The sequence below is a fragment of the Coloeus monedula genome, assembly GCF_965178545.1.
Source record: "Coloeus monedula genome assembly, chromosome: 31".
Lineage (NCBI taxonomy): Eukaryota > Metazoa > Chordata > Aves > Passeriformes > Corvidae > Coloeus > Coloeus monedula.
In genome coordinates, this window is record NC_138811.1 from 1165494 (window position 1) to 1186474 (window position 20981).

Sequence of the window (20981 nt, forward strand, 5' to 3'; positions counted from 1 at the left end):
AAAGGGCGGGAACGCCGTGAGGGGCGGGAAAAGGGCGGGAACGCCGTGAGGGGCGAGAAAAGGGCGGGAACGCCGTGAGGGGTGAGAAAAGTGCGGGAACTTCGTGAGGGGAGAGAAAAGGGCGGGAACGCCGTGAGGGGCGGGAAAAGGGCGGGAACGCCGTGAGGGGAGAGAAAAGGGCGGGAACTTCGTGAGGGGAGAGAAAAGGGCGGGAACGCCGTGAGGGGCGGGAAAAGGGCGGGAACGCCGTGAGGGGAGAGAAAAGGGCGGGAACTTCGTGAGGGGAGAGAAAAGGGCGGGAACGCCGTGAGGGGCGGGAAAAGGGCGGGAACATCGTGAGGGGCGGGAAAAGGGCGGGAACATCGTGAGGGGCGAGAAAAGGGCGGGAACGCCGTGAGGGGCGGGAAAAGGGCGGGAACGCTGTGAGGGGCGGGAAAAGGGCGGGAACGCCGTGAGGGGTGGGAAAAGGCGGGAACGCCGTGAGGGGCAGGAAAGGGCGGGAACGCCGTGAGGGGCGGGAAAAGGGCGGGAACTTCATGAGGGACGGGAAAAGGGCGGGAACATCGTGCGGGGCGAGAAAAGGGCGGGAACGCTGTGAGGGGTGGGAAAAGGGCGGGAACGCCGTGAGGGGTGGGAAAAGGGCGGGAACGCCGTGAGGGGTGGGAAAAGGGCGGGAACTTCGTGAGGGGAGAGAAAACGGCGGGAATGCCGTGAGGGGTGGGAAAAGGGCGGGAACGCCGTGAGGGGTGGGAAAGGGCGGGAACGCCGTGAGGGGCGGGAAAAGGGCGGGAACATCGTGCGGGGCGAGAAAAGGGCGGGAACATCGTGAGGGGAGAGAAAAGGGCGGGAACTTCGTGAGGGGAGAGAAAAGGGCGGGAACGCCGTGAGGGGTGAGAAAAGGGCGGGAACGTCGTGAGGGGCGGGAAAAGGGCGGGAACATCGTGAGGGGCGGGAAAAGGGCGGGAACATCGTGAGGGGCGGGAAAAGAGCGGGAACGCCGTGAGGGGCGGGAAAAGGGCGGGAACGCCGTGAGGGGCGAGAAAAGGGCGGGAACATCGTGAGGGGTGGGAAAAGGGCGGGAACGCCGTGAGGGGTGGGAAAGGGCGGGAACGCCGTGAGGGGCGGGAAAAGGGCGGGAACTTCATGAGGGACGGGAAAAGGGCGGGAACATCGTGCGGGGCGAGAAAAGGGCGGGAACATCGTGAGGGGCGGGAAAAGAGCGGGAACGCCGTGAGGGGCGAGAAAAGGGCGGGAACATCGTGAGGGGCGGGAAAAGGGCGGGAACATCGTGAGGGGCGGGAAAAGGGCGGGAACATCGTGAGGGGCGAGAAAAGGGCGGGAACGCCGTGAGGGGAGAGAAAAGGGCGGGAACTTCGTGAGGGGAGAGAAAAGGGCGGGAACGCCGTGAGGGGCGAGAAAAGGGCGGGAACATCGTGAGGGGCGGGAAAAGGGCGGGAACATCGTGAGGGGCGGGAAAAGAGCGGGAACGCCGTGAGGGGCGGGAAAAGGGCGGGAACGCCGTGAGGGGTGGGAAAAGGGCGGGAACATCGTGAGGGGCGGGAAAAGGGCGGGAAGGGAAAAGGGCGGGAACATCGTGAGGGGCGGGAAATTAGCGGGAACGCCGTGAGGGGTGGGAAAAGGGCGGGAACATCGTGAGGGGCGAGAAAAGGGCGGGAACGCCGTGAGGGGCGGGAACATCGTGAGGGGCGGGAAGCGCGGAGCGGGCTCTGCGCGTGCGCCCTAAGACCGGTTCGGCGCCGCTCGCCCTCTGCGCATGCGCTCTCTGTGAGGGCAGGCACCGCCCCGTGCCTGCGCCGTGATGGCGGCGAAGCCGGAGCGGACTCCGCGCATGCGCAAGAGGCTGAGGGCAGGCGAGCGGCGGGAAACCGCCATGGCGGAGGCACCGGCGGGACCCGGCGGCTCCCCCGGCCCGGCCGCTGTCCCGTCCCCGCGGGGCTCGGCCGGGCCACGGGAGGACGAGGTGAGCGCCGGAGCCGGCCGGGGGAGCCGCGGGGCGGCCGCGCTTCCAGCCCCGTAACGGTTTTTCCCCGCAGCGATGCGCCGGCGGACCCAGCTCTGAGACCGGAGGGGGCGCGCCAGGTAAGGGCAGGGAAGGGAATCGCCGGTCTCGGTGTAGGGAGGGGTTGGATGGGTGATTTGGGGGTTGCGAGGCTGAGATCCCCTCGGGACCCCTCAGTGCTGCTCCACCCTCAGCGCTCCTGTTCTTCCCGGTTAAAAATAAAATCATAAAAACCACTTGGCGCTTGGCGCCAAGCTTGGCGCTCTGAAATCCTTGGAAAAACCCCTTCCCCTCATAAAAACCAGGAAACCCCGAGTGGGAAGTTCACCTCCGGCATCACGGGGTCTCCTTTTCCCCTTTACGGTGCTGATTTCACCTCTTTTCCCCCTCAGATCCGCACTCGGCGGAGAAGGCAGCGGATGCTGAGCCCTTTTCGAAGCCTCCCGCCAACAAAAAGGGAACGCCCGGCTCCTCCAGCAGGAAAAAAAGAGCCCGGAGCAGCCCCAGGAAGGAGCAGCCGCTGAGTTCCTTCAGTTTGTCCCCGATTGTCGCCACCCCTCAGGGCAAGCGCCGCTCCTGGCGCCGCTCCAGCCTCAAGGGGAGGCGATCCCGCCGCAAATCGCTGCCCCCCATGCACCACGAAGTGACCGGTTCGTGCTTTGGGGCTTCATTAGGGCTTCATTAGGGCTTCATTAGGGCTTCATCGGCTCGGCTTTAATTAAAGACCCTCCTGAAAGCGGCCAGGGGCTTGAGGATCGTTGGAGGTGCTGCGCTGAACCTTCTGTCAATGAGGGTTTTGCAGCTTCCACCTTTCTTTCCCCCTCCACTTCTGACCCTTAAGTGTGACTTTTCCTCTTTTTCCTGTTCTCGATCCTTAAATGTGACTTTTCCTCTCTTTTTCCCATTTCTCCTCCTCTCGATCCTTAAATGTCACTTTCCCCCTTCGTTTTTCCCATTTCTCCTCCTCTCGATCCTTAAATGGGACTTTTCCTCTTCCTTTTTCCTGTTCTTGTTCCTTAAATGGGACTTTTCCTCTCTCTTTTTCCCATTCTTCCCCCATTTTCCACCCTCAAGTGTGACTTTTCCTCCTACTTTTCCCACCCTTAAATGGGACTTTTCCTCTTTTTCCCATCCTTCCCCATTCTTGACCCTTAAAGGGGATTTTTTTACCTATTTTTTCCCCCATTCTTGATCCTTAAACGTGACTTTTCCTCTTCCTTTTTCCCAATTTTGCCCTTAAGTTTCATTTCTCCTCTTCCTTTTTCCCATTTCCCCCTTAAATTTGACTTTTTCTCTCTCTTTTCCCCTTTTTTCCCCCCCTTTTCCCTGATTTTCCACACCCTGCCCTCCCCCCAGCAGCTTCTGGGGGAATTCCAGCTGGGTTTTTTTGGGAATTTGACCGTTTTTAACCAATTTTTCCAGAACTGAGCCAATCCATCAGCCTGGAGCTTCCCGAAATCCAGCGCCTCTCCTCCCTCCTCCTCTCCAGCTTCCAGGTAAATTCACCCAAAATCCTGGGAATTTTTCGGCATTTCCAGGGATGGGGCAGCTCCTGAAAATCCTAAAAATCACCCCAAATCCTGGAATTCACCAAAATTCTGGAATTTTGGACAACTCCAGCTCCTGAAAACATTGAAGTTAACCAAAATCCTGGAATTTTTCCCCCTGGAAATTCCTTGGATTCCTTTCCCTGCCACCCCAAACACACAAAAAAAGGGGAATTTGGGCTCCTTTTTCCTTCCCAAGCTCTGTGAAAGCCCTCAGAAAATCAGGATAAAAGTGCATTTCCCCCATTTTTGTTGGCTAAATCCCATTTTTTCCCATTTCTCCCCGTTTTTCCCTCAGTTTTCCGCCCGGAAGTTGCAGCAGATCCTGGAGGAATCCGAAGGATTCGACCCCGAGGCTTTCGCTGCCAAAGGTGGGGATTGGGGCCTCCAAAATTCCCCAAATTTGGGGCTTTTTTCCCTCAAAATCCCAATTTTCCAACTCCTAAAAGGAGTGGGGACCCCAAAAATTGGGGAATTTGGGTAAAAAAGGTGGAATTAATTGATAATTAACTGATAATGAATTGGGGGGGGGGGGGTCAGAAATGGTCCTGAGGGGTTCCTGGATAATCCTGAGTCCCCAAAATTCAGGATTTTGGTTAAAAAAAAGCGCAGGAAGATGAGAAAACACCGGAATGGATTAATAAGAATAATTAATAGTTAATAATTAATCAGTAATTAATGGGGGGAGGATCAGAAATGGTCCTGAGGGGGTTCCTGGATAATCCTGCTTCCCCCAAAATGCAGGAATTTGGTAAAAAAAAAGCAGGAAATGACCACAAATGGAGGTGCTGATCCCCGAATCCCATGGGTGGGGAGGGGAAAAAATGGGATTAATTAGCAATAACCGATAATTAATCGATCATTAATCAATAATGAGCACCGAGGAGGCTCAGAGCAGCTCCTGAGGGATTCCAGGTGTGGGTTTTAATCCCATTTTTCCCATTTTCCCCCTTTTTCTCCCCAGTCCGGGCGGGCTCCGAGGAATTCCAGCGGCTGCTCCAGAGGCTGCTCCAGGACGGGACCCTCGGGAACTGCCTGGAGCTGCCCCCAGGGTGAGAATTTGGGGCAAAATCCCCCAAAAATGGGACTTCTCCAGCCTGGCAGGGGCTGAAACCCATGGAAACGCCAAAAAAGTTGGGTTTGGGGGAGCCCAGGGCTTTTCCAGCCGCAAAAATTCCAGGATTTTGGGTGAAATTTAGGATTTTCAGGAGCTGCTCTGGTCCTGGAAATGTCCAAAAATTCCCAGGATTTTGGGTCAATTCCCAGGTTTTGCGTCAATTCCCAGGACTTTGGGTCAATTCCCAGGATTTTGGGTCAATTCCAGGATTTTGGGTCAATTCCTGGAATTTTTGGGTGAATTCCCAGGATTTGGGTCAATTCCCAGGATTTTGGGTCAATTCCCAGGATTTTGGGTCAATTCCTGGGATTTTGGAGTCAATTCCCAGGATTTTGGGTCAATTCCAGGATTTTGGGTGAATTCCCAGAATTTTTGGGTGAATTCCCAGGATTTGGGTCAATTCCCAGGATTTTGGGCCAATTCCCAGGATTTTGGGTCAATTCCTGGGATTTTTGAGTCAATTCCCAGAATTTTGGGTCAGTTCCTGGGATTTTGGAGTCCATTCCCAGGATTTTGGGTCAATTCCCAGGATTTGGGTCAATTCCTGGGGTTTTGGGGCCGGTTTTGGAGGTGATCCCAAACCCCAGGATTTTGGGTCAGTTCCTGGGATTTTGGAGTCCATTCCCAGGATTTTGGGTCAATTCCCAGGGTTTTGGGTCAATTCCTGGGATTTTTGAGTCCATTCCCAGGATTTTGAGTCAATTCCTCGGATTTTGGGTCAATTCCCAGGGTTTTGGGTCAATTCCTCGGATTTGGGGTCAATTCCCGGGATTTTGGGTCAATTCCTGGGATTTTGGGTCAATTCCTGGGATTTTGGAGTCAATTCCCAGGATTTTTGAGTCAATTCCCAGGATTTTGGGTCAATTCCCGGGATTTTGGGTCAATTCCCAGGATTTTGAGTCAATTCCCGGGATTTTGGGTCAATTCCTGGGATTTTGGAGTCCATTCCCAGGATTTTGGGTCAATTCCTGGGATTTTTGAGTCAATTCCAAGATTTTGGAGTCAATTCCCAGGATTTTGGGTCAATTCCTGGGATTTTGGAGTCCATTCCCAGGATTTTGGGTCAATTCCTGGGATTTTTGAGTCAATTCCCAGGATTTTGAGTCAATTCCCAGGATTTTGGGTCAATTCCTGGGATTTTGGGTCAATTCCTGGGGTTTTGGGGCCGGTTTTGGAGGCGATCCCAAACCCCAGGATTTTGGGTCAATTCCTGGGATTTTTGGGTCAATTCCAAGATTTTGGAGTCAATTCCCAGGATTTTGAGTCAATTCCCAGGATTTTGGGTCAATTCCCAGGATTTTGGGTCAATTCCTGGGATTTTGGAGTCAATTCCTGGGATTTTGAGTCAATTCCCAGGATTTTGAGTCAATTCCCAGGATTTTGAGTCAATTCCCGGGATTTTGGGTCAATTCCTGGGATTTTGGAGTCCATTCCCAGGATTTTGGGTCAATTCCTCGGATTTTTGAGTCCATTCCCAGGATTTTGGGTCAATTCCTGGGATTTTGGGTCAATTCCCAGGATTTTGGGTCAATTCCTGGAATTTTTGGGTGAATTCCCAGGATTTGGGTCAATTCCTGGGATTTTGGGTCAATTCCAAGATTTTGGGTCAATTCCTGGGATTTTGGAGTCCATTCCCAGGATTTTGGGTGAATTCCCGGGATTTTGGGTCAATTCCTGGAATTTTTGGGTGAATTCCCAGGATTTTGGGTCCATTCCCGGGATTTTGGGTCAATTCCTGGAATTTTTGGGTGAATTCCCAGGATTTTGGGTCAATTCCCAGGATTTTGGGTCAATTCCTGGGATTTTGGAGTCCATTCCCAGGATTTTGAGTCAATTCCCAGGATTTTTGAGTCCATTCCCAGGATTTGGGTCAATTCCCGGGATTTTGGGTCAATTCCCAGGATTTTGGAGTCCATTCCCAGGATTTTGAGTCAATTCCCAGGATTTTGGGTCAATTCCTGGGATTTTGGAGTCCATTCCCAGGATTTTGAGTCAATTCCCAGGATTTTGGGTCAATTCCTCGGATTTTTGAGTCAATTCCCAGGATTTTGGGTCAATTCCTGGGATTTTGGGTCAATTCCCAGGATTTTGGGTCAATTCCCGGGATTTTGGGTCAATTCCTGGCATTTTGGAGTCCATTCCCAGGGTTTTGGGTCAATTCCCAGGATTTTGGGTCAATTCCTGGAATTTTTGGGTGAATTCCCAGGATTTGGGTCAATTCCTGGGATTTTGGGTCAATTCCTGGGATTTTGGGTCAATTCCTGGGATTTTTGAGTCCATTCCCAGGATTTTGGGTCAATTCCCAGGATTTTGGAGTCCATTCCCAGGATTTTGAGTCAATTCCCAGGATTTTGGGTCAATTCCTCGGATTTTTGAGTCAATTCCCAGGATTTTGGGTCAATTCCTGGGATTTTGGGTCAATTCCCAGGATTTTGGGTCAATTCCCGGGATTTTGGGTCAATTCCTGGCATTTTGGAGTCCATTCCCAGGGTTTTGGGTCAATTCCCAGGATTTTGGGTCAATTCCTGGAATTTTTGGGTGAATTCCCAGGATTTGGGTCAATTCCTGGGATTTTGGGTCAATTCCTGGGATTTTGGGTCAATTCCTGGGATTTTTGAGTCCATTCCCAGGATTTTGGGTCAATTCCCAGGATTTTGGGTCAATTCCCATGATTTTGGGTGAATTCCCAGGATTTTGAGTCAATTCCCAGGATTTTGGGTCAATTCCAGGATTTTGGGTCAATTCCTGGGATTTTTGGGTGAATTCCCAGGATTTGGGTCAATTCCCAGGATTTTGGGTCAATTCCTGGGATTTTTGAGTCCATTCCCAGGATTTTGAGTCAATTCCCAGGATTTAGGTCAATTCCTGGGATTTTGGAGTCAATTTCCAGGATTTTTGAGTCAATTCCAAGATTTTGGGTCAATTCCCAGGATTTGGGTCAATTCCCAGGGTTTTGGGTCAATTCCCAGGATTTTGGGTCAATTCCCAGGATTTTGAGTCAATTCCCAGGATTTTGGGTCAATTCCTCGGATTTTTGAGTCAATTCCCAGGATTTTGGGTCAATTCCTCGGATTTTTGAGTCCATTCCCAGGATTTTGGGTCAATTCCTGGGATTTTGGGTCAATTCCCAGGATTTTGGGTCAATTCCTGGAATTTTTGGGTGAATTCCCAGGATTTGGGTCAATTCCTGGGATTTTGGGTCAATTCCAAGATTTTGGGTCAATTCCTGGGATTTTGGAGTCCATTCCCAGGATTTTGGGTGAATTCCCGGGATTTTGGGTCAATTCCTGGAATTTTTGGGTGAATTCCCAGGATTTTGGGTCCATTCCCGGGATTTTGGAGTCCATTCCCAGGATTTTGGGTCAATTCCTGGCATTTTTGAGTCCATTCCCAGGGTTTTGGGTCAATTCCTGGGATTTTGGGTCAATTCCCAGGATTTTGGAGTCAATTCCCAGGATTTTGGGTCAATTCCCAGGATTTGGGGTCAATTCCCAGGATTTTGGGTCAATTCCTGGGATTTTGGGTCAATTCCTGGGATTTTGGAGTCAATTCCCAGGATTTTTGAGTCAATTCCCAGGATTTTGGGTCAATTCCCGGGATTTTGAGTCAATTCCCAGGATTTTGGGTCAATTCCTGGGAATTTGGAGTCCATTCCCAGGATTTTGGGTGAATTCCCAGGATTTTGGGTCAATTCCCAGGATTTTTGAGTCAATTCCTGGGATTTTTGAGTCAATTCCAAGATTTTGGGTCAATTCCCAGGATTTTGGGTCAATTCCCAGGATTTTGGGTGAATTCCCAGGATTTTGGGTCAATTCCCAGGATTTTGAGTCAATTCCCATGATTTTGAGTCCATTCCCAGGATTTTGGAGTCAATTCCCAGGATTTTGAGTCAATTCCCAGGATTTTGGGTGAATTCCCAGGATTTTGGGTCAATTCCCAGGATTTTGAGTCAATTCCCATGATTTTGAGTCAATTCCCAGGATTTTGGATGAGTTCCCAGGATTTTGGGTCAATTCCTGGGATTTTGGAGTCAATTCCTGGGATTTTTGGGTCAATTCCCAGGATTTTGGGTCAATTCCTGGGATTTTGGAGTCAATTCCCAGGATTTTGGGTGAATTCCCAGGATTTTGGGTGAATTCCCAGGATTTTGGGTCAATTCCTGGGATTTTGGAGTCAATTCCCAGGATTTTGGGTCAATTCCCAGGATTTTGGAGTCCATTCCCAGGATTTTGGGTCAATTCCTCGGATTTTTGAGTCAATTCCCAGGATTTTGGGTCAATTCCTGGGATTTTTGAGTCCATTCCCAGGATTTTGGGTCAATTCCTGGGATTTTGGGTCAATTCCTGGGATTTTGGAGTCAATTCCCAGGATTTTGGGTCAATTCCTGGCATTTTTGAGTCCATTCCCAGGGTTTTGGGTCAATTCCTGGGATTTTGGGTCAATTCCCAGGATTTTGGGTGAATTCCCAGGATTTTGGGTCAATTCCAGGATTTTGGGTGAATTCCCAGAATTTTTGGGTGAATTCCCAGGATTTGGGTCAATTCCCAGGATTTTGGGTCAATTCCCAGGATTTTGGGTCAATTCCTGGGATTTTTGAGTCAATTCCCAGAATTTTGGGTCAATTCCTGGGATTTTGGGACAATTCCTGGGGTTTTGGGGCCGGTTTTGGAGGCGATCCCAAACCCCAGGATTTTGGGTCAATTCCCGGGATTTTGGGTCAATTCCTGGGATTTTGGAGTCAATTCCTGGGATTTTGGAGTCCATTCCCAGGATTTTGGGTCAATTCCCAGGATTTTGGGTCAATTCCCGGGATTTTGGGTGAATTCCCAAGATTTTGGGTCAATTCCCAGGATTTGGGTCAATTCCTGGGGTTTTGGGGCCGGTTTTGGAGGCGATCCCAAACCCCAGGGTTTTGGGTCAATTCCTGGGATTTTTGAGTCCATTCCCAGGATTTTGGGTCAATTCCTGGGATTTTGGGTCAATTCCCAGGATTTTGGGTCAATTCCTCGGATTTTGGAGTCAATTCCCAGGATTTTGGGTCAATTCCTGGGATTTTTGAGTCAATTCCCAGGATTTTGAGTCAATTCCCAGGATTTTGGGTCAATTCCTGGAATTTTTGGGTGAATTCCCAGGATTTTGGGTCAATTCCTGGGATTTTTGAGTCAATTCCCAGGATTTTGGGTCAATTCCCAGGATTTTGGGTGAATTCCCAGGATTTTGGGTCAATTCCCAGGATTTTGGGTCAATTCCCAGGATTTTGGAGTCCATTCCCAGGATTTTGGGTCAATTCCTGGGATTTTGGGTCAATTCCCAGGATTTTGGGTCAATTCCCAGGATTTTGGGTCAATTCCTGGGATTTTTGGGTCAATTCCCAGGATTTTGAGTCAATTCCTGGGATTTTTGGATCAATTCCCAGGATTTTGGGTCAATTCCCAGGATTTTGAGTCAATTCCTGGGATTTTTGAGTCCATTCCCAGGATTTTGGGTCAATTCCTGGGATTTTGGGTCAATTCCTGGGATTTTTGAGTCAATTCCCAGGATTTTGGGTCAATTCCTGGGATTTTGGAGTCCATTCCCAGGATTTTGGGTCAATTCCTGGGATTTTGGAGTCAATTCCCAGGATTTTGGAGTCAATTCCCAGGATTTTGGGTCAATTCCTGGGATTTTGGAGTCCATTCCCAGGATTTTGGGTCAATTCCTGGGATTTTGGAGTCCATTCCCAGGATTTTGGGTGAATTCCCAGGATTTTGGGTCAATTCCTGGGATTTTTGGGTCAATTCCCAGGATTTTGGGTCAATTCCTGGGATTTTTGGGTCAATTCCTGGGATTTTTGAGTCAATTCCCAGGATTTTGAGTCAATTCCTGGGATTTTTGAGTCCATTCCCAGGATTTTGGGTCAATTCCTGGGATTTTTGGGTCAATTCCTGGGATTTTGGAGTCCATTCCCAGGATTTTGGGTCAATTCCCAGGATTTTGGGTCAATTCTTGGGATTTTGGGTCAATTCCTGGGATTTTTGAGTCCATTCCCAGGATTTTGGGTCAATTCCCAGGATTTTGGGTCAATTCCCATGATTTTGGGTGAATTCCCAGGATTTTGAGTCATATCCCAGGATTTTGGGTCAATTCCAGGATTTTGGGTCAATTCCTGGGATTTTTGGGTGAATTCCCAGGATTTGGGTCAATTCCAGGATTTTGGGTCAATTCCTGGGATTTTTGAGTCAATTCCCAGGATTTTGAGTCAATTCCCAGGATTTTGGAGTCAATTCCCAGGATTTTGGGTGAATTCCCAGGATTTTGAGTCAATTCCCAGGATTTTGGGTCAATTCCTGGGATTTTGGGTCAATTCCCAGGATTTTGGGTCAATTCCCAGGATTTTGGGTCAATTCCTGGGATTTTGGGTCAATTCCCAGGATTTTGGGTCAATTCCCGGGATTTTGGAGTCAATTCCCAGGATTTTGAGTCAATTCCCAGGATTTTGGGTCAATTCCCAGGATTTTGGGTCAATTCCTGGGATTTTGGAGTCAATTCCCAGGATTTTGAGTCAATTCCCAGGATTTTGGAGTCAATTCCCAGGATTTTGAGTCATTTCCTGGGATTTTGGAGTCCATTCCCAGGATTTTGGGTCAATTCCTGGGATTTTGGAGTCCATTCCCAGGATTTTGAGTCAATTCCCAGGATTTTGAGTCAATTCCCAGGATTTTGGGTCAATTCCTGGGATTTTTGAGTCCATTCCCAGGATTTTGGGTCAATTCCCAGGATTTTGGGTCAATTCCCATGATTTTGGGTGAATTCCCAGGATTTTGAGTCATATCCCAGGATTTTGGGTCAATTCCAGGATTTTGGGTCAATTCCTGGGATTTTTGGGTGAATTCCCAGGATTTGGGTCAATTCCAGGATTTTGGGTCAATTCCTGGGATTTTTGAGTCAATTCCCAGGATTTTGGGTCAATTCCCAGGATTTTTGAGTCCATTCCCAGGATTTTGAGTCAATTCCTGGGATTTTGGGTCAATTCCTGGGATTTTGGAGTCCATTCCCAGGATTTTGGGTCAATTCCCAGGATTTTTGGGTCAATTCCCATGATTTTGGGTGAATTCCCAGGATTTTGGGTCAATTCCCAGGATTTTGGGTCAATTCCTGGGATTTTTGAGTCAATTCCCAGGATTTTGAGTCAATTTCCAGGATTTTTGAGTCAATTCCAAGATTTTGGGTGAATTCCCAGTATTTTTGAGTCAATTCCCAGGATTTTGGGTCAGTTCCTGGGATTTTGGAGTCCATTCCCAGGATTTTGGGTCAATTCCCAGGATTTTGGGTCAATTCCCAGGATTTTGGGTCAATTCCTCGGATTTTTGAGTCCATTCCCAGGATTTTGGGTCAATTCCCAGGGTTTTGGGTCAATTCCTGGGATTTTTGAGTCCATTCCCAGGATTTTGAGTCAATTCCTGGGGTTTTGGGTGAATTCCCAGGATTTTGGGTCAATTCCTGGGATTTTTGAGTCAATTCCAAGATTTTGGAGTCAATTCCCAGGATTTTGGGTCAATTCCTGGGATTTTTGAGTCCATTCCCAGGATTTTGGGTCAATTCCTGGGATTTTGGGTCAATTCCCAGGATTTTGGGTCAATTCCTGGAATTTTTGGGTGAATTCCCAGGATTTGGGTCAATTCCTGGGATTTTGGGTCAATTCCAAGATTTTGGGTCAATTCCTCGGATTTTTGAGTCAATTCCAAGATTTTGGGTGAATTCCCAGGGTTTTGGGTCAATTCCTGGGATTTTTGAGTCCATTCCCAGGATTTTGAGTCAATTCCCGGGGTTTTGGGTCAATTCCCAGGATTTTGAGTCCATTCCCAGGATTTCGGGTCAATTCCTGGGATTTTTGGGTCAATTCTCCGCAGGGACCCCCTGGACCCGGCCCTGGAGGGAAACGTGGCCCAGGTGAAGCAGCTGATGGGCAGGTGGGGATTTTGGGGACAATTGGGGACATTTGGGGACATTTGGGGACATTTGGGACATTTGGGGACATTTAGGGACATTTGGGGTCACACCCGGGGATTTTGGGGTCACACCCGGGGATTTTGGGGTCACACCCGGGGGATTTTGGGGTCACACCCGGATTTTGGGGTCACACCCGGGGATTTTGGGGTCACACTCGGGGATTTTGGGGTCACACCCGGGGATTTTGGGGTCACACTTGGGGATTTTGGGGTCACACCTGGGGATTTTGGGGTCACACTTGGGGATTTTGGGGTCACACCCGGGGGATTTTGGGGTCACACTCGGGGATTTTGGGGTCACACCCGGATTTTGGGGTCACACTTGGGGATTTTGGGGTCACACTTGGGGATTTTGGGGTCACACCTGGGGATTTTGGGGTCACACCCGGGGATTTTGGGGTCACACCTGAGGATTTTGGGGTCACACCCGGGGATTTTGGGGTCACACCCGGGGGATTTTGGGGTCACACCCGGGGATTTTGGGGTCACACCTGGGGATTTTGGGGTCACACCCGGGGATTTTGGGGTCACACCTGAGGATTTTGGGGTCACACCCGGATTTTGGGGTCACACCCGGGGGATTTTGGGGTCACACCCGGAGGATTTTGGGGTCACACCCGGGGGATTTTGGGGTCACACCCAGGGGATTTTGGGGTCACACCTGGGGGATTTTGGGGTCACACTTGGGGATTTTGGGGTCACACCTGGGGGATTTTGGGGTCACACTTGGGGATTTTGGGGTCACACCTGGGGATTTTGGGGTCACACCTGGGGATTTTGGGGTCACACCGGGGGATTTTGGGGTCACACCTGGGGGATTTTGGGGTCACACCCGGGGGATTTTGGGGTCACACCCGGGGATTTTGGGGTCACACTTGGGGATTTTGGGGTCACACTTGGGGATTTTGGGGTCACACCCGGGGATTTTGGGGTCACACCCGGGGATTTTGGGGTCACACCCGGATTTTGGGGTCACACTTGGGGATTTTGGGGTCACACCTGGGGATTTTGGGGTCACACCTGGGGGATTTTGGGGTCACACCCGGGGGATTTTGGGGTCACACCCGGATTTTGGGGTCACACCTGGGGATTTTGGGGTCACACCCGGATTTTGGGGTCACACCTGGGGATTTTGGGGTCACACCCGGATTTTGGGGTCACACCTGGGGATTTTGGGGTCACACCCGGATTTTGGGGTCATACCCGGAGGATTTTGGGGTCACACCTGGGGATTTTGGGGTCACACCCGGAGGATTTTGGGGTCACACCCGGGGATTTTGGGATCACACCTGAGGATTTTGGGGTCACACCCGGGGGATTTTGGGGTCACACTTGGGGATTTTGGGGTCACACCCGGGGATTTTGGGGTCACACCCGGGGGATTTTGGGGTCACACCCGGATTTTGGGGTCACACCCGGATTTTGGGGTCACACCCGGGGATTTTGGGGTCAAACCTGGGGATTTTGGGGTCACACCAGGGGGATTTTGGGGTCACACCTGGGGATTTTGGGGTCACACCTGGGGATTTTGGGGTCACACCTGAGGATTTTGGGGTCACACCCGGGGATTTTGGGGTCAAACCTGGGGATTTTGGGGTCACACCAGGGGGATTTTGGGGTCACACTTGGGGATTTTGGGGTCACACCCGGGGATTTTGGGGTCACACTTGGGGATTTTGGGGTCACACCCGGGGATTTTGGGGTCACACTTGGGGATTTTGGGGTCACACCTGAGGATTTTGGGGTCACACCTGGGGATTTTGGGGTCACACTTGGGGATTTTGGGGTCACACCCGGGATTTTGGGGTCACACTTGGGGATTTTGGGGTCACACCTGAGGATTTTGGGGTCACACCTGGGGATTTTGGGGTCACACCCGGGGATTTTGGGGTCACACCTGAGGATTTTGGGGTCACACTTGGGGATTTTGGGGTCACACCTGAGGATTTTGGGGTCACACCTGGGGATTTTGGGGTCACACTTGGGGATTTTGGGGTCACACCCGGGATTTTGGGGTCACACTTGGGGATTTTGGGGTCACACCTGAGGATTTTGGGGTCACACCTGGGGATTTTGGGGTCACACCCGGGGATTTTGGGGTCACACCTGAGGATTTTGGGGTCACACCTGAGGATTTTGGGGTCACACCCGGGGATTTTGGGGTCACACCTGAGGATTTTGGGGTCACACTTGGGGATTTTGGGGTCACACCCGGGGATTTTGGGGTCACACCCGGGGATTTTGGGGTCACACCCGGGATTTTGGGGTCACACTTGGGGATTTTGGGGTCACACCCGGGGATTTTGGGGTCACACCTGGGGATTTTGGGGTCACACCTGAGGATTTTGGGGTCACACCGGGGGATTTTGGGGTCACACCTGGGGATTTTGGGGTCACACCCGGATTTTGGGGTCACACCCGGGGATTTTGGGGTCACACTTGGGGGATTTTGGGGTCACACCCGGGGATTTTGGGGTCACACCCGGGATTTTGGGGTCACACCGGGGGATTTTGGGGTCACACCCGGATTTTGGGGTCACACCCGGGGATTTTGGGGTCACACTTGGGGATTTTGGGGTCACACCCGGGGGATTTTGGGGTCACACCCGGAGGATTTTGGGGTCACACCCGGGGATTTTGGGGTCACACCCGGATTTTGGGGTCACACCTGGGGATTTTGGGGTCACACCCGGATTTTGGGGTCACACCCGGGGATTTTGGGGTCACACCCGGATTTTGGGGTCACACCTGAGGATTTTGGGGTCACACTTGGGGATTTTGGGGTCACACCCGGGGGATTTTGGGGTCACACCTGGGGATTTTGGGGTCACACCCGGGGATTTTGGGGTCACACTTGGGGATTTTGGGGTCACACCCGGGGGATTTTGGGGTCACACCCGGGATTTTGGGGTCACACCCGGGGGATTTTGGGGTCACACCCGGGGATTTTGGGGTCACACCCGGGATTTTGGGGTCACACTTGGGGATTTTGGGGTCACACCCGGATTTTGGGGTCACACCTGGGGATTTTGGGGTCACACTTGGGGGATTTTGGGGTCACACCCGGGGGATTTTGGGGTCACACTTGGGGATTTTGGGGTCACACCTGGGGGATTTTGGGGTCACACTTGGGGATTTTGGGGTCAAACCTGGGGATTTTGGGGTCACACCGGGGATTTTGGGGTCACACCCGGGATTTTGGGGTCACACTTGGGGATTTTGGGGTCACACCCGGATTTTGGGGTCACACCTGGGGATTTTGGGGTCACACCCAGATTTTGGGGTCACACCTGGGGGATTTTGGGGTCACACCCGGATTTTGGGGTCACACTTGGGGATTTTGGGGTCACACCCGGATTTTGGGGTCACACCTGGGGGATTTTGGGGTCACACTTGGGGATTTTGGGGTCACACTTGGGGATTTTGGGGTCACACCCGGGGATTTTGGGGTCACACCCGGATTTTGGGGTCACACCTGGGGATTTTGGGGTCACACCCAGATTTTGGGGTCACACCCGGGGGATTTTGGGGTCACACCTGGGGGATTTTGGGGTCACACTTGGGGATTTTGGGGTCACACTTGGGGATTTTGGGGTCACACCCGGATTTTGGGGTCACACCTGGGGATTTTGGGGTCACACCTGAGGATTTTGGGGTCACACCCGGGGGATTTTGGGGTCACACCCGGGGATTTTGGGGTCACACCCGGGGGATTTTGGGGTCACACTTGGGGATTTTGGGGTCAGACCCGGAGGATTTTGGGGTCACACTTGGGGATTTTGGGGTCACACCCGGATTTTGGGGTCACACCCGGAGGATTTTGGGGTCACACCTGAGGATTTTGGGGTCACACTGGGGATTTTGGGGTCACACCCGGGGATTTTGGGGTCACACTTGGGGATTTTGGGGTCACACTGGGGATTTTGGGGTCACACCCGGATTTTGGGGTCACACCCGGGGATTTTGGGGTCACACCTGGGGATTTTGGGGTCACACCCGGATTTTGGGGTCACACCGGGGGATTTTGGGGTCACACCTGGGGATTTTGGGGTCACACTGGGGGATTTTGGGGTCACACCCGGATTTTGGGGTCACACCTGGGGATTTTGGGGTCACACCCGGGGATTTTGGGGTCACACCCGGGATTTTGGGGTCACACCTGGGGATTTTGGGGTCACACTTGGGGATTTTGGGGTCACACCCGGGGATTTTGGGGTCACACCCGGATTTTGGGGTCACACCCGGGGATTTTGGGGTCACACCCGGATTTTGGGGTCACACTTGGGGATTTTGGGGTCACACCCGGGGATTTTGGGGTCACACCCGGGGGATTTTGGGGTCACACTTGGGGATTTTGGGGTCACACTTGGGGATTTTGGGGTCACACCCGGATTTTGGGGTCACACTTGGGGATTTTGGGGTCACACTCGGGGATTTTGGGGTCACACCCGGGGGATTTTGGGGTCACACCTGGGGATTTTGGGGTCACACCCGGGGATTTTGGGGTCACACTTGGGGATTTTGGGGTCACACTTGGGGATTTTGGGGTCACACCCGGATTTTGGGGTCACACTTGGGGATTTTGGGGTCACACTCGGGGATTTTGGGGTCACACCCGGGGGATTTTGGGGTCACACTTGGGGATTTTGGGGTCACACCCGGGGGATTTTGGGGTCACACCTGGGGATTTTGGGGTCACACCCGGGGGATTTTGGGGTCACACTTGGGGATTTTGGGGTCACACTTGGGGATTTTGGGGTCACACCCGGGGGATTTTGGGGTTACACCCGGGGATTTTGGGGTCACACTTGGGGATTTTGGGGTCACACCCGGATTTTGGGGTCACACCCGGGGGATTTTGGGGTCACACCCGGGGATTTTGGGGTTACACCCGGGGATTTTGGGGTCACACCCGGGGATTTTGGGGTCACACCTGGGGATTTTGGGGTCACACCCGGGGGATTTTGGGGTCACACTTGGGGATTTTGGGGTCACACTTGGGGATTTTGGGGTCACACCCGGATTTTGGGGTCACACTTGGGGATTTTGGGGTCACACCCGGGGGATTTTGGGGTCACACCTGGGGATTTTGGGGTCACACCCGGGGGATTTTGGGGTCACACTTGGGGATTTTGGGGTCACACTTGGGGATTTTGGGGTCACACCCGGATTTTGGGGTCACACTTGGGGATTTTGGGGTCACACTCGGGGATTTTGGGGTCACACCCGGGGGATTTTGGGGTCACACCCGGGGATTTTGGGGTCACACTCGGGGATTTTGGGGTCACACCCGGGGATTTTGGGGTCACACTCGGGGATTTTGGGGTCACACCCGGGGGATTTTGGGGTCACACCTGGGGATTTTGGGGTCACACCCGGGGATTTTGGGGTCACACCCAGATTTTGGGGTCACACCCGGGGATTTTGGGGTCACACCTGGGGATTTTGGGGTCACACCCGGATTTTGGGGTCACACCCGGGGATTTTGGGGTCACACCCAGAGGATTTTGGGGTCACACCCGGGGATTTTGGGGTCACACCTGGGGATTTTGGGGTCACACTGGGGGATTTTGGGGTCACACCTGGGGATTTTGGGGTCACACCCGGGGATTTTGGGGTCACACCCAGATTTTGGGGTCACACCCGGGGATTTTGGGGTCACACCTGGGGATTTTGGGGTCACACCCGGATTTTGGGGTCACACTTGGGGATTTTGGGGTCACACCCGGGGGATTTTGGGGTCACACCCAGAGGATTTTGGGGTCACACCCGGGGATTTTGGGGTCACACCTGGGGGATTTTGGGGTCACACCCGGGGATTTTGGGGTCACACCTGGGGGATTTTGGGGTCACACCTGGGGATTTTGGGGTCACACTTGGGGATTTTGGGGTCACACCCGGGGATTTTGGGGTCACACTTGGGGATTTTGGGGTCACACCCGGATTTTGGGGTCACACCCAGATTTTGGGGTCACACCCGGGGATTTTGGGGTCACACCCGGGGATTTTGGGGTCACACCCGGGGATTTTGGGGTCACACTTGGGGATTTTGGGGTCACACCCGGAGGATTTTGGGGTCACACTTGGGGATTTTGGGGTCACACCCGGGGATTTTGGGGTCACACCTGGGGATTTTGGGGTCACACCCGGAGGATTTTGGGGTCACACTTGGGGATTTTGGGGTCACACCCGGGGATTTTGGGGTCACACCTGGGGATTTTGGGGTCACACCCGGAGGATTTTGGGGTCACACTTGGGGATTTTGGGGTCACACCCGGGGATTTTGGGGTCACACCTGGGGATTTTGGGGTCACACCCGGAGGATTTTGGGGTCACACTTGGGGGATTTTGGGGTCACACCCGGGGATTTTGGGGTCACACTTGGGGATTTTGGGGTCACACCTGGGGATTTTGGGGTCACACTTGGGGATTTTGGGGTCACACCCGGGGATTTTGGGGTCACACTTGGGGATTTTGGGGTCACACCCGGGGATTTTGGGGTCACACTTGGGGATTTTGGGGTCACACCTGGGGATTTTGGGGTCACACTTGGGGATTTTGGGGTCACACCTGAGGATTTTGGGGTCCCATTTGGGGATTTTGGGGTCACATTTGGGGGATTTTGGGGTCACACCCGGGGATTTTGGGGTCACACCTGGGGATTTTGGGGTCACACTTGGGGATTTTGGGGTCACACCTGGGGGATTTTGGGGTCACACCCGGGGATTTTGGGGTCACACCTGGGGATTTTGGGGTCACACCCGGATTTTGGGGTCACACCCGGGGATTTTGGGGTCACACTTGGGGGATTTTGGGGTCACACCCGGGGATTTTGGGGTCACACTTGGGGATTTTGGGGTCACACCCGGGGGATTTTGGGGTCACACTTGGGGATTTTGGGGTCACACCCGGGGGATTTTGGGGTCACACCCGGAGGATTTTGGGGTCACACCCGGGGATTTTGGGGTCACACCCGGATTTTGGGGTCACACCTGAGGATTTTGGGGTCACACCCGGGGGATTTTGGGGTCACACCTGGGGATTTTGGGGTCACACCCGGATTTTGGGGTCACACCTGAGGATTTTGGGGTCACACCCGGGGGATTTTGGGGTCACACCTGGGGATTTTGGGGTCACACTTGGGGATTTTGGGGTCACACCCGGGGATTTTGGGGTCACACTTGGGGATTTTGGGGTCACACTTGGGGATTTTGGGGTCACACCCGGGGGATTTTGGGGTCACACTTGAGGATTTTGGGGTCACACCTGGGGATTTTGGGGTCACACCCGGGGATTTTGGGGTCACACTTGGGGATTTTGGGGTCACACCCGGGATTTTGGGGTCACACCCGGGGATTTTGGGGTCACACCCGGGGATTTTGGGGTCACACTGGGGGATTTTGGGGTCACACCCGGGATTTTGGGGTCACACCTGGGGATTTTGGGGTCACACCTGGGGGATTTTGGGGTCACACCCGGAGGATTTTGGGGTCACACCTGGGGGATTTTGGGGTTACACCCGGGGGATTTTGGGGTCACACCCGGGGATTTTGGGGTCACACTTGGGGATTTTGGGGTCACACCTGAGGATTTTGGGGTCACACCTGGGGATTTTGGGGTCACACCCGGGGATTTTGGGGTCACACCTGGGATTTTGGGGTCACACTTGGGGATTTTGGGGTCACACCCGGGGGATTTTGGGGTCACACCCGGGGATTTTGGGGTCACACCTGGGGATTTTGGGGTCACACTTGGGGGATTTTGGGGTCACACTTGGGGATTTTGGGGTCACACCCGGGGATTTTGGGGTCACACCTGGGGATTTTGGGGTCACACCTGAGGATTTTGGGGTCACACCCGGGGATTTTGGGGTCACACCTGAGGATTTTGGGGTCACACCTGGGGATTTTGGGGTCACACCTGGGGATTTTGGGGTCACACTTGGGGATTTTGGGGTCACACCGGGGGATTTTGGGGTCACACCTGGGGATTTTGGGGCCACACCCGGGATTTTGGGGTCACACCCGGGGGATTTTGGGGTCACACTCGGGGATTTTGGGGTCACACCTGGGGATTTTGGGGTCACACTTGGGGGATTTTGGGGTCACACCCGGGGGATTTTGGGGTCACACTCGGGGATTTTGGGGTCACACCTGGGGATTTTGGGGTCACACTTGGGGATTTTGGGGTCACACCCGGGGATTTTGGGGTCACACCTGGGGGATTTTGGGGTCACACTTGGGGATTTTGGGGTCACACCGGGGGATTTTGGGGTCACACTTGGGGATTTTGGGGTCACACCCGGGATT

General features: G+C 52.7%; 1 protein-coding gene across 1 annotated transcript in view; it reads left to right on the forward strand.

Annotated features, from left to right (window-relative positions):
* The first annotated feature begins 1871 nt into the window (after nt 1-1871).
* DSN1 (DSN1 component of MIS12 kinetochore complex) overlaps nt 1872-20981 on the forward strand; it is a 31442-nt gene continuing 12332 nt past the window's right edge. The window contains exons 1-7 of the mRNA XM_082299312.1: nt 1872-1981; nt 2055-2100; nt 2413-2670; nt 3443-3516; nt 3866-3938; nt 4532-4619; nt 12574-12633. Coding sequence (XP_082155438.1) covers nt 1892-1981; nt 2055-2100; nt 2413-2670; nt 3443-3516; nt 3866-3938; nt 4532-4619; nt 12574-12633 — 689 coding nt within the window. The 5' untranslated portion in view covers nt 1872-1891. The remainder of the gene's footprint in view (nt 1982-2054; nt 2101-2412; nt 2671-3442; nt 3517-3865; nt 3939-4531; nt 4620-12573; nt 12634-20981) is intronic.